Below are 16,577 nucleotides of genomic sequence, written 5' to 3' on the forward strand. Positions count from 1 at the left end.
CATACTCTTCCCCACAGTACTGGAGACTATTTCAGTCCCCAACTAACCACAGGCATGACATCATTCTCAAGGCATCCCTTAACAAGATTAAAATTAAATACCTACTAAAAATATAAAAATAAATTAAATACCTACTGTTGATAAGTTCTTTGTGTTCAGCAAGGGTTTTTGCAGGATCCAGCCAATACTGTGTGGGGAATAAAAGGGATAATTATAAGAATTAGTTGCTTTTCATTAGCCTTTACTTCAAAAACATTCAAAAATGTTATTTTAAGTGACATTTAAATAATAAGGAAAGCATTTAACTTATTATGCACACACACAAACATACATAAGAGCTTTCTGTGGCTACAACATTAAAAGAAAACGATATCAACATTCAGAGAGCAGCAGAGAGGAGAAACAGTACCTGCTGGGCATTCTAGCGCTGTGCATTCTAGCGCTGACTGCAATATCAAGTTGCCCGTGAATGCATCTTACTGCTTTGGGTGGCAAAACAATGGCCATGGAGAATGCCACCCTTCTCTTAACAAAATCCCCATCACAGCTCCCCCTACAGTTAAGTATGTCTCCCCCTAAAACTTCCTCATCCTCTTCACTTCCAGTCCCGTCTCTTACAGGAGCTGCTGCTAGATGGAAGAAAGAAAGCTAGCAAGTAAAATCAAATCCTGCTGAGGTGACCAGGAGAGGTGGCTCAGTGCAGTGGCTGAAGGTCTGTGTCCCAGGATTGATCCAGGTGGATTCTGCCCTAACTCTCCCCTCGTCATCACCATGGCACTAGGAGTAAGGTACTGGACCATCTCTGAACCTTCCTCATAGGTTTGCTGAGAGGATTAAATAAGTTAATTCATGGACAGTCTTCAGAATAGTCCCTGTTTCATACTAAGTTTGCAACACATGCTAGTGATATGATGATGAAGGTATGAGGTCATTCTTAACCAGCCTATGGTACTTGCTTAATTAAATTAATTCAAATTAATCTTTAATGAGCAGACTCTTAGACAGTGATGGGAGAATTTTTGGCCTAGGCCTCCCCCTTGTAAAATAAAATCACTGGGAGAAAAAGGAACATGCCTCCAGCCCCATCTCTGCACCTGCGGGAAGAGCAAGCAGACGCACAGAGGAGGGAATATCTGGGTTCCCCTAGAAATACATACTGGGGGGACTCTCCTTGGCTATTCCTGCCAAATATTGGAATCCAGAGGGCCCAGCTAACCAGTTTCCATTCTCTTATGTTTCTGAATGAATAAGGGTCAATTCTCACATCAGGGGGGTAGGAGCTGGTCCACCCTGAGCCACTGCATTCACAGCACGCATGTTCACCTGTTGAAAACATTCCCACTCCCCCGACACTCCTGGGTCAGGAACCAAGGGTCTAAAAAGGATCCAAAAGAACCCGCCTGCTCAGGTCCCCCATCCCTGCCCCTCTGCTTGCTCTGCTACAGAACAGTAGCAGTAACTATAAACATGAATTATAACTTTATGTGCAATCCCCTTACCTTTTAGTCCTAATTTCATTTAATATGATAATAATTAATCATACTACTAGTAAATATGTGATAATCATTTTAATATAACATTTTATTACAGGACTAAAATGTACTCATATATATATGTATAATCTTCACTATTTGCACTCACAGTAGTTTAAATTTTTCAACTTTTAAAAAAGTAAATACCTATACTTATAATGCAATGTTTAATATTCTGCTTCTTACCAGTTCTTGATTGTTGAAAGTCTAAAATCACTCACTTTTAAAATAAAATTTAAAAAGATATTTGAAGTAGAGGCTATAATTAATGAGTTGCTTTTGGAGCCCACAGTGACCAAAGATGTGGCTCTAGTGTTAAAATAATCATTCATATGGAAACACTGATTCGTACAAGTAGAGAAAATCAACCCAAATGTTAAGCTGTGTGTTGGGCACAGAGCAGACCTGTTCCCCTAACTACATAAAGCTACGAACACTTCTCATGGAATGAAAACAATAGGCGGGTGGACTGTTTCTTGCCGCTGATGTTAAATAAAAAGGTTTGACTACCCCTGGATTTTTCAAAGGAGATAAAACCAATAAAAACACACACAACTAACCACTTTTAAACACTTGCCTTCAGTACCATGAGGAATAAATTTCTGTTGTTGAAAAAATAATAAAATAAACTCTTGCATTAGACTTCTATTGCTGCTGTAGCTAAGTATTAGAAATTTAGAAGCTTACAGCAATACCCATTCATGGTCTCCAAGTTCTGAGATAAGGTAGTTTCCCACAAGACCAAAATCAAGATGTCAGCTAGCTGGGGTCCCGGAGGGTTATTTGGTGAGGGGACCCTATCCATAGGAGCCCTTCAGGGAGGGCACTTGGAGTTGAGCCATTAGAGGCTCTCCATTCCCCCTCTAATGTCAAGGAAGCATAATATTAAGCCTTTCCTCGCACTTACTAGTACACCTGAGGTCTCGGCGAGCGTTTGGGGCTAGAAAGAGGAAAGGGAAGGGGCCTCTGGTCCGATTACTCCATCTAATCTCACCTTGAAACTGGTAAGAACAGAAATTGGACGAAAGCTTCTCATCTCCCCTTCTAACATCATCATTCCAAGAAAACAAATTTTACAGATTCCTAAAACCAACTTTTTTTTTTTTTTTTTGCCTCCAAAATGTTTTTCGGTCATTAAAAAGCCAGGTAAATAAAACAAAAAGAAAACTTAACTAATTGTAACAGGAAAGACTAAAAATGCTCATATTACTAATAAGCTATACACTTTAAAAATAAATCCCTTTCCTTGAGAGCAAACTGATTTTTGAGATGAAAAGTATAATGAAGGTTCTGAGAAAATTACAATTTTGAAGCAAAAAAAAAAAAAAAAAAGCTCAAAACTCAGTAAAAGATGTTTGATCCGCTTCACTGCACATTAGCTATGCTGAGCATCAACCCCGCACTCATCCTGCACAAATCTCATTTGATCCCAATGAAAACCCAGGGTATAGAGGTCGGACGATGATAAATGCTCCAGAACAGAACTAATAAACATAAGCCACCAGGTTTCATAAGCTAACATCTTAACATGTAAAACCCACTTACGTTCAACCAAGAGGAAGAAAATGACCTTGAAACCAAAGCAGCCATACTATGACCACATTTGTCACTGCTCATTATCAACAAGCAATCAGACATAGCACATCTGGTCACCACGAAATACATCAGGCAGTTATTCTATAACCAATGAGAAAAAGGGGTCACAAGAATTTTCCAATGAACAGAGTATCCCAATTTTAACAACTATATCCAAGGTATCCACCTACATTCAGAAAGGATGTCAGCTCTGAAACTGTGCATCATTCATTCATTCAATTAACATTCCTGGAACACTATAGTGCTCTCTGTATGTGATGTCAGACTTTGTCCTGGGTGGTGTGGGAAAACAAAAATGACTAAGACCTAGGCCTAACATTGAGGCACCCAAACCTAGCAGGAGACAGGGACCCAGAATTACAATCCAATGCTGTAGTGAGACAATAACACATATAAAATGAGATAAAATTAGGTACAAAGGAAATTACCTCTGCAGGGTGAATGTAGGAAGTGTCACTAAAGAGGGAACCTTTGAACAGTGTGTTTATAAATAAATAAAAACTTGCCCAAAGTACAGAAATGGAGGAAAACAGAGCCTTAAATGTTTATACAAATTATGTCTACCAGCTCAACTGCTCTTAAAGCAAATGGGTTCGTTTCTAACTGACAACACAGAATGCAACACTGCAGGTCCTTAATAGTCAAGTGCTGTCCTGAAATCAGTGCTGCAAACAGCTAACAAATACTCAGCTAAGAAATCAGTGTTTGTGCAGGACTTCCAGAAAGAGAAATGGTCTATTCGGTCCTGTCTGTCCAGGGCAGTGGGAAAGGGAGGAGCAGAGAGCTGAGCACAATGAACTGTGCACCAGGCCACAGAATGGCTTCTCTGAACTGCACCTTGGTATGAAGCCGTTGTACCCACAAAACCAGGACATGGTCCTATCCTCTTTAACAGGATACTGAGTTGCTTTTCAGGGACAACAGACCAAAACCACAAAGTCATGAAGCTCACGCATGCTCAGAGGAGAACTGACCTCCAGCTGCATCCAGAACCAGGCTTGTGCCCTCCCTGCCGCAAAGAACCAAAGAGCCGGGATATGATGGGAACTTGAGCACCAGAACCCTCTCAGAGGCAGAGGGTCCCTGGTCCAAGAAGATCCTGTATTGACGCCCCTTACTACAAATGGCCAAGGCCCAAGGTCCTCCAATGAAAATTTGCCCCACCAGCACTGCTGCACACCTGTTCCCCTAACTCCTTACAAACTCTCCTGGAACTCTGGGTCAGGGAGTTCAGGTTTTTGGTGTGTTTTTTTTTTCTTTTTCATTTCTCTAACCCTATCCCTAAAGGAGTTCAGGCTTTTAAGCAGTAGCTTTCCATTCTCCTGGATATTCATCAATAAAATAACCAATCTTCCGCCATTGCAATTCTCAGTGTTTAGAGTTTGGCTCTGCTAGCTCTGGGTAGACAAATTCTTTCTGTTCTGTGACATGGTCTTGCCTACCAGGCAGTCAGAAGGAAAGAGAGCCCTATCTCTCCCAATCTCTTACAACATTCCATCTCTCAATCAATCACTCTTCTTTCCTTTCCTCATTGCTCTCTCTCCAATCTCAAATTTATATGCAGCTAGATTGGATCCTGTTTTGTAGGAAGATAACATAGCAATGAACAGACACGACCCTGATCTCTCATCTTGATTTCTAGTTGGTTTCCTAGCAAAGAAAAACGTTAACAGACCCCAATCCTGATACCCAATCACTGAGAGTCCAGACGACAGCCCTCCTGGCTCAGATGCCTTGCGAGGGTACAAGAGGCCACCTAGTAGGTGGTCTTAACTCTTCAGTCTTGTCAGTCTTAATGGCATTTATGTAATTTGGGGAGAATGACAGATGGGCACATGTTCCTTCTTTTTCTCTGACAGTCTTGGCTAAACACCCTGAGCTTGTTTCATTCACCTTGGCTAATAATGTCTCAATTTCATCAATATTCTAGGTAACAGGACAGAATTAGATCTTAAAATTCTAACAATGTCCAGTAAATCAATATCCTAACCTTCAAAAATTCACTATATCAAGACAACCCCTTGATCTAAGGGAGTATAAAAAGGGATGACCATCCATAAGGAACAATGGAGCCACAAAGATGATATTACTATTCATTCTAGGACTCAACAGAATTTGCACATGTTCCAAGAAATCCCGGATTGTGATGACAGCTATTAGTGCTTTCCCAGTGCCCCTGTGGACAGATCTCAGGCGCTCTAAGAATCATTAACAGGATGTGGTTTTAATCTGCTCCTTGGTAGGAATCACAGAAGCTTTGGGATCTCAGGTAAAGTCACCATCATAGAGCTCTCACAGCAGGGGTGAAAACAAGGACCTGTTATTGTACCATAGACAGTGAAGGAGGTGGGGATTGTAATTAGGCCTCCAATTCAGCAAAACTGGATTCCACTGAATCACTGTAGGAACATCTGGCTCCTAATGAAGTGTCACTGGCCCCACTTCTCACTCATGGACCCTGGCACCACTCTAAGAGTTACGGAGATAATAATAACAATAGCTAGTAGTTATTAAATGCTCATTTTATTTACTCCTTTAACTCTCTTAACAAGTCTAATGATGTGGGAACTACTATAATTACCATTCTACAAGGGATGAAACAGAAACCGAGGTATTGAAAGAACCTGCAGAAAAGTACAGAACAGCAGATCCAAGGATGAGACACCCCCCCCCCCCCCAATGTTAATCTCGGGCCAAGCCACCCACTAGAGTACTGACTGAATAGGAATGCATAACCTCAATGTCAAGGTTCTTACATATAACTACCAGCCCCTCTTTTCTCAGCTCACTCCTTTCTCATGTTCTGATTCCAACAGGACATGAAATTCCAGGGTCCTACCCTCTTTTCACAGTTCCTCCTTCCTGCATCTTATTTCACACAGGTTCCCCATCTTCATGCAAGCCCTCACTTCCTATCTATTCCTTATAGTCATTCACTGGCAGATTACCTTGCATAATCTTCCCTCTACAACCACTGGGAAAAGCACACCAACTCTGCCCTCACAGGCCAGCACCAGAGAGGCTGACAGGAGCTAGAGACTCCAACTGCACAGCCATAGATGGGTTCCATTTAAATTCGTTATCAATAACCTAAGGGGACCCAGGACCCCGCCACACTTTATTCTTGTACTTGCCTGGGTGACTACTTACCGGCTCCCCACCCTTAGCTGATGATCCTGATAATGTCTCTGAGAAAACTGAAGCCATCAGAAGAGAACATGCATGCCTTCTCAGCAAATCTACCAACCTCTCTGTACCTGGGCTGAGGTCCTGTCTTCTCTATTTCTATGCACAAACTGACCACGCTCCACTTAAGCCCATCACTTATCTATTCAGAAACAGCTCCAGCAAATCCTTACTTTCATTCTAGCACTAAAGTTATTCTTTCTGTAGAATCACTCCTAGGAGAATATAAGACTTTTTCCTCCCATAATTAAAAAAAATAAAATAAAAACACCTTTTAACCTCTATATCTGCTTATTTCACTTCTATACTCTGGGGCATATAAAGCCATTGTTTTATACTTTGTCTCCTCTCCTCCCTCTTAAATACTTTAGAGTTATCTTGCAATGACCCCCACGGTGGCTAAATCTAATGACAGATGCAGTCTTCATCCACTTTCTTGAAATGCATTTGTCACCAGTTTCTAGAACATCTAGCTTCTACTCACACCTCACTGGCCACACCCTCACAATCTCCTTTGCTGGCTGCTCATTATCTCCCTAACCAGGAAAGACCAGATCACCCTAAGCTCACACCTTACATCAAGGCTTGAAATGCCACTTATGCAACTCCTAAATGCACAGCCAGACCAGAAATGTCCCTGAATCCAACTGCCTACGTGACAGCTCCATTTAAATACAGTGGTGCCTCGCATAAAGAACGCCTCGCACAGCGAACGCTGCACACAACGAACTTCCTTTCATGATTCATACAACGAACTTCGTTTCACACAACGAAGTCGCCCGAGCTTCCACGACTGCTTCGCCCGAGCTTCCACGATCGCTGCCGATGTTTTGCATCCTTCCGCGCAGGCACTGCAGGCAGTCGTTAGTCACTGCGCTTAACTTAAGCACGTATCTCGGCAATCGTTCTTCATTACGAATTAAATCACGCACGTATCACGGCAGTCGTCCTTTTAAGTTAAACTCAATATTTTTTTTATATCATGGCTTCTAAAAAAAGCAGGAAGGTGATTTCTGTTGAAATGAAACAGGACAATGCTCAAAGGGAAGCGTCATCTGATAATGAGGAGCAACAATCAAACAATCAACCAATCCCAACTGCGACATCAAGAACATCCTGGTCAAATGGAAAGCAGTTCAGGAGTTTACCAATGCCCACTATCCGGATTCAGCTGAAGCAAACAGGATCAACGATCTTTACTCCGATACTCTTGTCCGTTATTTCCGGCAGATGTTGGAGAAAAGAGAAAAACAAACGACTTTGGACAGGTTTTTCATGAAACCATCGGCCAAAAAGCAGAAAATGGATGAAGATGTGCAAGATTCGGTAGACTCTACTTAGTCTGTCTTAAAATTAAAAAAATGTGTGGTTTTTTTTAAAAAAAAATTATGTTTTTAGATGTATCTAAATAAAAATAATAACAAAAAAATTATCTTTTTTTATGTCATCTTTGCATATTTTATGCTACAGAACGAATTATTTTTTTTAACATGTATTGTTATGGGAAAACGCGTTTCACATAACGAACTTTTCGCATAACAAACTTGCTCCTGGAACGAATTAAGTTCGTTGTATGAGGCACCACTGTACCTATGAGAGCTCAATCGTTGTACATTCAAAAGGGAAATGAGGATTCTACTCCCTCCTAGAAAAACCTGTTCTTCAGCAGTCTTCCCCATCTCAGTAAATGGATAACACTCTTCCATTGGCGCCAGTCAAAACCTCTTTATCATCTATCTCTTCCATTCACCTGCAAGAGCTGCTGGCTCTGTGCTAGAAATAGAAACAGAATTCTCATCACTGTTAGGGTCTAAGAAGCAATCACCATTCACCTGGATTGCCTTTTTTCTTTTTTCTTTTTAAGTGAATCATAGTTTATTTTTCAGAAAGCACGTCTGGCAGTTTGGGCTTACACTTGGCCCTCACAAGGCTGGGGACCAAGAATAGACTACTCTGAGCCACTGTCAGGCCATCCACTGACAAGCAGAACTTGGGGTGTTAACCGCACAAAAAGTAACAAAACTGAAGTGATGGCTTTCTCTCACAAACTTTGAAAGGCAGCGGTCCAGGCTATAAAAGTCCAGGAGCATTGCTGGCCTGGATGTCTTAAGCAATTCCTTTAATGGTATCCCTGCTTCTACTTTAGTAGTTAGAGGGATTCTTCAAGACGCAGGTCAAATCAGTTTACTCTTCTGTTCAACATCCTCCAGTGGTTTCCCTCCTTACTGAAGGTACAATCCAAAGTCCCTATGATGGTCTACAAGGCCTACATAATCTGGCCCCACTCCCTTCATTCTCCACTGTGTATTTTAGGAAGGAGACAGCAGAATGGACACAGAAAAGAATGTTTGTGGAAGCCCTAGGCCCCTCAAGGAGAGGGTGGGGAGTGCCTAAAGGAAAGCAAAGAGAAACCGGTTACAAGGAGGAAGAAAGAGGACCTTAGTATGGAAAGGCAGATATTTAGCTGTGAGGTATCTAATGAAGTGGATGATCCAGATAAGATTGCAGGCAGAGTAGAAAGTACAGATAGGCTTCTTCGCTGCCTATAATGAAAGAGATAAGCTTTAAAAAAGAAAAGAAGGAGGAGGAAGGAGAGGGGTGGAGGAGGATCAGGAGGAGAACTGCTAAATATAAATGCCAGGACTTACTGGGCTTGAAATAGAAGTTTCTCATCCCTGGACTTATCAGAAGACAAATGGTGCTACAATTAAGAAGTGACTTCTGGGCAAAGACTGAATAAAGGATGCTCAGGAAAACATGACTGTAAATGTAAAACTCTTTATTAAGTCCTCAAAAAAATCTACTATGATGCCTCAGACCCTTTCAAATGAACGAAAGGTCTTCTAAGGATCTGTAAGGCTATTGTTCCCCAATAGCCCTACAAGGAATCGAAGTTATTATGAATAAAAAGAGGAGTTTTCCAGAAAGAAAACTCACAGGGTGATCTGATCATAAATTCCTAACTTTGCAGGCCATGGTGGTAGTCTTGCCCCAGACATATAACTTTTTTAGCAAAAGACTTATTGTTGCCTTAAGCAAGCCCTAACCACTGTTCTAGGTCATCTACAGTAACGCATCTTTGAAATGCCAATGTAATCCTCTTTTTCAGACCCCAGTAGATGGAATCACCCTCAAGGGAGCACATAATCTTGACTTTATCTATACCTTGCTTTCTTCCTCCTTCATGTAATCTCCCTTAAATTCCCTCCTTAATTTCAAATGCATAAAAGAAACTGCAAAACTATCATGCTAGGGAGCATCTGAGCTCTAGTTTCCCAGCAATTGTCATCAGTTTGGCTCAAATAAAATCTTATGGCACAGCTGGTGTGGCTCAGTGGTTGAGCCCTAACCTATGAACCAGGAGGTGACAGTTCGATTCCCAGTTAGGGCACATGCCAGGTTTTCTTCTATCGCATGCTACACTACCTCTTAGTAGAGAACGATATTCTAAACAGCATCCAGTCACAGCAGCACAGTAAGAATTTCCTATTTCTATAATTCCTTATAAGCCTACACCATTTCCAAACTAACTTCCTAACATTTCAGTAAAGCTTTTTCCTTTTTTAAATACCAGAGAGGTTTTTCTCACCACTCAATGGAAGCAGCCTTCTAGTCTGGCACTCGATCTTATATAATTTTCAAAGCACCGATCACTGTCTGATACCAGAACACATATTTAGTCTGTCTTTCCCTGGAATAGAAACTCCTTGAGACATGGACCTTGTCTCTGGTTGACCACACTACAGAGTTTTAAACAAGCAATGTGCAAGAGGGAAAAGGGAGAAACAATTGTAATAATCTCAGCAATAAAGATTTATTTAAAAAAATAATAATAATGAGATGCCCCCAGTAAACATCCTTGATAAAACCTCCTTCTGTCTAAAACACTGATAAATATGTTACGTAGCAAGAAAAATTGAGCTTCCATATTGAAATATGGTAGCACTCATACTTGGGTAAAAACTGCTGTTTGAATTTTAACCTTGCTATCTGACTTCGACCTTCGATTACTTGCTTGAACAATAGGGTAGTTGCAGGAGATTGACTCCCACTGACTCAGTAGCTTCAGGGGTAGAAACTGTAGATAACCTTTAGTTCTGCTTTTGTATTATGGGCAAGATAGGGCCACATTCCAAGCAGGGTGTGACTGGGAACTAACCGCAGGCTGTCCCCAGTCTTTAGAATTTAGTCCTGAGGGGCCAATCAGGGTTAGCCGAGGCAGTGACATCACCGACCTGAGTAAAACCCCTGGACTGGGCGAAATTCGCTCTCTTCCGCCATGCTGCCGGCATGAGTGGGATAGCCCATGCTAGCATGGAGATGGCTCTTTTGTTTATTGCATCGGACTCGGCTCCCTGGTGGTCCTTGGGGATCATGACTGGAATCCCCAGCCAGGACCATGAGGGACCCCCATTTCGAAGAGCCTGACTGGCCTCGGTAGGTGTGTGTTTGTCTGTGTTTTTGTGTGAGGACTGCCCCTCCATCGGGGCTCTTACCTGGGTGTTTACCGGCTGCTGCGTCAGCCATGGTTTGAGTCCAGATTCGAATCTGTAATAAATTCTAGCATGCTTAATCAAATTGGCTCCGGTGGTCCATCTCTTGGGGACTCGCTTCGTAACACATATGTCATCAAAGGGCCTACTTTTGTTAACTCAAAGTTCACAGTTCAAAAGGTAAAGTAACTCCCACCGTCCACCCCTCCACATTACCCTTAAAAGCACCTGCCCAACTTTGAACAATTCCTGGAGCCCCTCTCTTACTGGGACAGGTCATAGAAAAGATAGATAAACTAGTCACCTTAGCTTTTAGTGCTTGCAACATATTTAAAATTTTATAAAATTCAAGACTACTGGCACAACCCAATCAAACTCTTTTTATATTCATGGAGAAAAATCCTCTTAAGATTCATTACAATGTTAAATAAAGGTCAACTCAGAGATTTGTACCAAACTTCTAGATTAAAATAAAAAAGACTAGTTTCCTATGATAAGACAATGTCCAGAATCATTAACCCTAAAAACTGTTGTGGAGGTCAAACCCTGGGTTCAAAATAAGACCACCAGAGGCTGATTAATTAATTAAAAAAAGCAGGCAAGGATTTATTGAACTGGCCAGGACAGCCGCGAGAGCACCACACGCAGATGGTCTCCACAGGACTGCACCGTTTCAGGGGTAGGCAATTCCTTTTAAAGGTTTAAACTGCAAGAATTTTCCTTTTGTTCCTAAATCCTAAAGACTAAATTCTAAAGACTGGGGACAGCCCGCAGGGTCGGTTCCCAGTCACATCCTGCTGGACATTGGAATGTGGCCCTATCTTGTGATAGCCGATAACACAGAAGCAGAGCTCAGCGGTTAGACTCTAAAGGTTATCTACAGTTTCTATCCCTGAAGCTACTGAGTCAGCGGGAATCAATCTCCTGTGGGCCTGGCCCCTAGCCAAGGGAAAACTGCCTTAGCCTCCAGGTCTCCACCTGGAAGCTGAGGTAAGTACCCAGTGTTTTAATCAGATGCAGGGGCCAGACTTAGCAGGGTTAAAATTCAAACAGCAGTTTTTTACCAAAGTATGGTTGCCACTATATTTCAAAAACCACTGGTGTCTTAGCCATTCCATCCATTGTCTGAAATGCCATTCTTCATATCTCATTCTGATTTAATCAGGGAGGACAGTCTCATAAAATGTTCATAGTTAAGGGAACATTAACATTAAGCAATATTCCTGTCATACACTTACACAGCTAAGGTGTGGGTCACAGAAATTATTGACAGGAAGAATGCCTAGCATACCTAGCACATAATCTTGACTTTCCTATATCTTGCTTTCTTCCTCCTTCATGTAATCTTCCTTAAATCCCTCTGAAAGATAACAATTCCTGACCTATACTTGTGGTAAATAAATAGTAAAAAACATAAAGCACATATGTGCATACGTTGAAATGATGGAACTTTTTTTAAAATAAATAAATGGGAGATGGCGACGTAACCACAAAACAACATTAAGTCAAGTCCGACGTAACCTGAGGACTGCCTGTATATAAAAAAAGAATATCATATTTCTTTCTATAATCCCTTACAATCCCACACATTTGTATCCTAACTTTCTAATATCTCAGTAAAGCTTTTTTCTTTTTTAAATATAGGTCAAATCCCAAAACAAGTAAAAATAAAAATAAAGAAAAATAAATAAATGTCAAATCTGGTTTAGATGAACTGAAAAGGCCTTTCATAAGAGAAATAAGGCAGTACCGTATTTCCCGGCATATAAGACGACTCCCTAATTTTACAGTTAAAACATAGGTTTAGGCCTTTCCCGGCATATAAGACGACTCCCTAATTTTACAGTTAAAACATAGATTTAGGCCTATATTCGCTGTATAAGACTACCCCCCACTTCCGAGGCAACACCAGTTCTTTTTTTAATAGACCGCCTTTCTGACCACCAATTTGAGCAGGCTTTTTACTAGAACACAGTGTCATCTTATACGCCGGAAAATACGGTAAACTAAAAGACCACCAGGGCAAGGACACAGCAGACAGACATGGAAAGGAAAAGTGAGGAGGTGCTCTTGTCCCAGTCTCCAGTCTCACCTCCACCTGGCCTGGCCCACACTGCCTAGGTAGAGTTCTTTCCTTCACTAGTACTATGAGTCCCTTCCTTAGTGGGAGGTCACAGAAGGTGGTAATAGAGTGAAGAACCAGACACAATCCCTCCCCTCAAGCAATTCCAATCAAGTGGGGGATATTACTTAACAGGCAAATACAATGTAGTATTTGCAATATGTGATGGGAGAAAGCCTAGGGCCTTTCTGGGGGCTGCGGGAAAACTTCAGGAAGGAGACAGACATCTCAACTGAGTGGTGAGAACAGGATTTAACCAGTTAAAAAAGAAGGAAAGATAACAAGAAGGGTGTCCAGGTAGGAGGAGCACATATGTCCCTCTGAGGCACTGCACATAAGGAGTCGGGTAGTTAGGGATAGCCATCATGTGCCTGGAGAGTGGGTTTGGGAGGAGCATAGTTGAGGGCTGAGAAGAGTTCCATTGCAAAAGCAGAAGCAACCAAGGCCACACATCCTGAAGGACCTGGAGTCTACTTTAAGGAATTTGGATTTTCCCTTAGGGATCCATTAAAGATTTTTAAGCCACAAAGCAGTCATCATAGAAATTGCCTTTCTGAAAGAAAACTACAACTGCGGTGGGGAAAACATCAGGGGGAACAAGAGCAAAGACCAATCAGAAAGCTATTTCAGAAAGCCACGTTCATGTGCTGGCACCAAAACGAGAAGTCAGAGATGGAGACTGAGTCTAGAGAGGTTAGTGAGTGACCACGGTCCTGTTTACAACTGCTGTCCAGCTCGGTTACATACAGTGGCCCTTTCACCCTCAAAAGTATCCTGGGTTGGGTGGTGAATTATGTAGTCACTCCAGTTATTAAGAAGTAGTACTGACGGGACTCGGTGACTGGCTAGCTCTGAGGGGGAAGAGATGGCTGCGTTAGAAATGACACCCTAGTCTGAGCAAGTGGGATGACGGCGGCATTCTCTTAGGTATTCAAACCAATGTGCATGCCCCTCAGTGATATAGTCCTTCATATGGACTCCAAGGTCCTTCATAGAGGTCCTTCATATGGACTCCAAGGTCCTTCAAGCTGAGGCTCTGAGAAGTAAGGGGTACCCTTCAGGAAGTTCATGAAGGGTATGCAGGCTACAAATAGTCTTCAGGGACTTACTTCTCAGAGCCTCAGCTTCCATGCATAGTCTTCCCTAAAACTGACCTGAGAATAGCACTGAGTTAAGATGCCAGTTCTCCTTTCCACTGCAGTCCCTGTCCACAATCCACCTTTCCCAATTTAAAAGAGAAAAGCACACCTCGCCCATTTTAATCTCTCTATGGCACATTCCAGGGAGCAGAAACATAGGAACCTTTTAAAATACCAATGTTAGCAAAGTTGCCTTTGATAAAGACACCATAAATCATGTCTTTTCCTACTTAAACGTATTTCTGATCAGGGGATAGATAGCAACATGGTGTTTTGGCCCATAGTTGGGTTGTTTTGAATTCAGATGTATTACACAGTAGGCAGCGGAGGGAGTGATGATTTTCATGTCATGATCTTGTAACTTCCATCTTCCCGCTACAATCAAAATATACGCAGCTCAGGAGGAAGAATCCCATAAGAATAAAACAAATCAAAGCCTCTCTCATCTGAGTGACAAAACAAAGCACTGTGCCTTCTCTGACTAACCATCTCAGAAATATAATTCCAAAGTGAAATACTTTTTTGCTGAACACATGTTGACATTTTTATTTAAATTGACAAATGACAGAAAAGCAAGCTGGTTTGGCTGACTAGTTTAATGACTGATTTTGCCAAAGAATTATATGTTGGACACATTCCATAAAGTGAATGAACTAATTCTGCAGCTCCAAAATCTGATGAATATAAAGTACATAATTAGATAAAAGCACTTTATCAAACATCTTGTATTGGCAAATGTACATTCCAGTTAACAATTTTTAATTTTCCTAATCCTTTCCAACTAAATTGGATTAAATCACATGCCCTTAAGTGGAAGAGGAAAAAAAGCATAATTCTCTTTTGATCAATCTTGGTAAAGCATTTTTAAACATATTCCCCAGAAATTGTGAAACTGAATTGCCATCATGATTAACAAATCATTTGCAAGTCAGGCAAGTTTTGAGTTCATTGCTTTCAAGTAAGTAAATTGAAGGAGGGACTCAAGTGGGCTGAGAAATCGCTTCTGTCAGGAGCATAATAAGGAAAGAGGTGAAGGGAGGGATCAGAAGGTAAAAGCTTCCAGTTATAAAATAAATAAGTCATGGGTTTGTAATGTATAGCCTGGTGACTATAGCTAACAAGGTTGTAGCACATATTTAAAAGTAGCTAAAAACCGAAACCGGTTTGGCTCAGAGGTAGAGCGTCGGTCTAAGGACTGAAGGGTCCCGGTTCGATTCTGGTCAAGGACATGTACCTTGGTTGCGGGCACATCCCCCAGTAGGGGGCGTGCAAGAGGCAGCCGATAGATAATTCTCTCTCATTGATGTTTCTAACTCTCTATCCCCCTCTCTTCCTCTCTGTAAAAAATCAATAAAATATATTTAAAAAAATAAAAGTAGCTAAGAGAGTATACCTTAAAAGTTCTCATTACCCCTTTTGCCTCGTTGCTACCGAGTGAGCAAGATGGGTCACCAGCAACTCTACTGGAGCCACCCGAGGAAATTGGGCCAGGGCTCTCGCTCTTGCCGCCTCTGCTCCAACCGCCACGGCCTGCTCCGGAAGTACGGCCTCAACATGTGCCGCCAGTGTTTCCGCCAGGACGCGAAGGACATCGGCTTCATTAAGTTGGACTAAGGGAACTTCTGTGAATGGGTCATTGAAGACATCTCTCTACCTTAACGACAATGCTATCTCTTTGTACATAAAATAAAATAAAAAAAACACTTCAAAAAAAAAAAAAAAAGTTCTCAGTACCAAAAAACATATATGTGATGATGGATGCTAACTAAATTGATGTGGTGATCTTTTTACAGTGTATACAAATATGAAATCATTATGGTGTACATCTGAAAATAACAAAAATGTTGTACTAGACTGTCAATTACACCTCAGTAAAATAAAATAAAGATTTAGAGGGGAAGATGAGAGCTACATTTCATTTGAGTTACCTAATAGATTATTAAAAAATCCTTTTAGATGACAAATCAAAGTGAATTTTTGGTATATAACTCAGAAGGAGTTGAAGAAATTGCATGTTCTTCCTTTATCATACTCCTTCCTTTCCTATTTGCCTATTTAAGTAAATTAGGTTACCCAGTGCTTATATCTATTAAAAATATAGGATTAAAATTGTTGTTCAATAGTTTTTATTTAAATTCTGGAAAATTACTGCTCTCAAGAACATAAGAAAACGAGCAGGTCTGGAGGGGAAGATGATGATTTCTGTTTGAATACATTGTGTTTGAGTACCTGAGGGACATCCAAATACAGAATAAGAATGAACACACAATTAAAAGCACTAGTCTGCATGTTTTACATAGACTTATTTAACCCTCAGCTACCACTCTTGAGTTGGTACTTCTACTATCCCAACTTATAAATGGGGAAACTGAGGCGCAGAGAAGTTAGAAGACTCTTCCATTGCCACACAGCTATCCCATGTACTACAGAATATGTGAATCCAGATGTCTACACCCAGAGTCTGTATTCTTACAAAGTATAATCCTCTTGGGATGTCAAAAGATTTTCA

The 16,577-nt window shown here is 41.2% G+C and overlaps 2 protein-coding genes across 10 annotated transcripts in view; one reads left to right on the forward strand and one right to left on the reverse strand.

The window, feature by feature from the left end:
• Positions 1 to 16,577, reverse strand: part of EPB41L4A (erythrocyte membrane protein band 4.1 like 4A) — a 193,320-nt gene that overhangs the window by 94,578 nt on the left and 82,165 nt on the right. For 7 of the 9 annotated variants that reach the window (XM_045571841.1, XM_036409731.1, XM_036409740.1 and 4 more), the window contains exons 3-4: positions 8,790 to 8,857; positions 132 to 187 (exon numbers count right to left, since the gene is read on the reverse strand). In XM_045571841.1, coding sequence (XP_045427797.1) covers positions 132 to 187; positions 8,790 to 8,857 — 124 coding nt within the window. Of the gene's footprint in view, positions 1 to 131; positions 188 to 7,969; positions 8,088 to 8,789; positions 8,858 to 16,577 lie in introns of those variants that run through there. The other 2 variants (XM_036409738.2, XM_036409732.2) reach the window with 2 other exon arrangements.
• Positions 8,058 to 15,760, forward strand: LOC118703098 (40S ribosomal protein S29-like). Its single transcript, XM_036409747.1, has 2 exons — positions 8,058 to 8,084; positions 15,470 to 15,760. The coding sequence occupies exon 2, from the start codon at positions 15,512 to 15,514 to the stop codon at positions 15,680 to 15,682; it is 171 nt and encodes a 56-aa protein (XP_036265640.1). The 5' UTR covers positions 8,058 to 8,084; positions 15,470 to 15,511; the 3' UTR covers positions 15,683 to 15,760.

Source organism: Pipistrellus kuhlii, unplaced genomic scaffold (genome assembly GCF_014108245.1).
Source record: "Pipistrellus kuhlii isolate mPipKuh1 unplaced genomic scaffold, mPipKuh1.p scaffold_m20_p_4, whole genome shotgun sequence".
In the NCBI taxonomy this organism is placed as follows: domain Eukaryota; kingdom Metazoa; phylum Chordata; class Mammalia; order Chiroptera; family Vespertilionidae; genus Pipistrellus; species Pipistrellus kuhlii.

What these genes read in the sequence shown, in the direction of transcription:
- LOC118703098 (XM_036409747.1), top strand. Translation starts at nt 15,512, where the DNA reads ATGGGTCACCAGCAACTCTACTGGAGCCACCCGAGGAAATTGGGCCAG.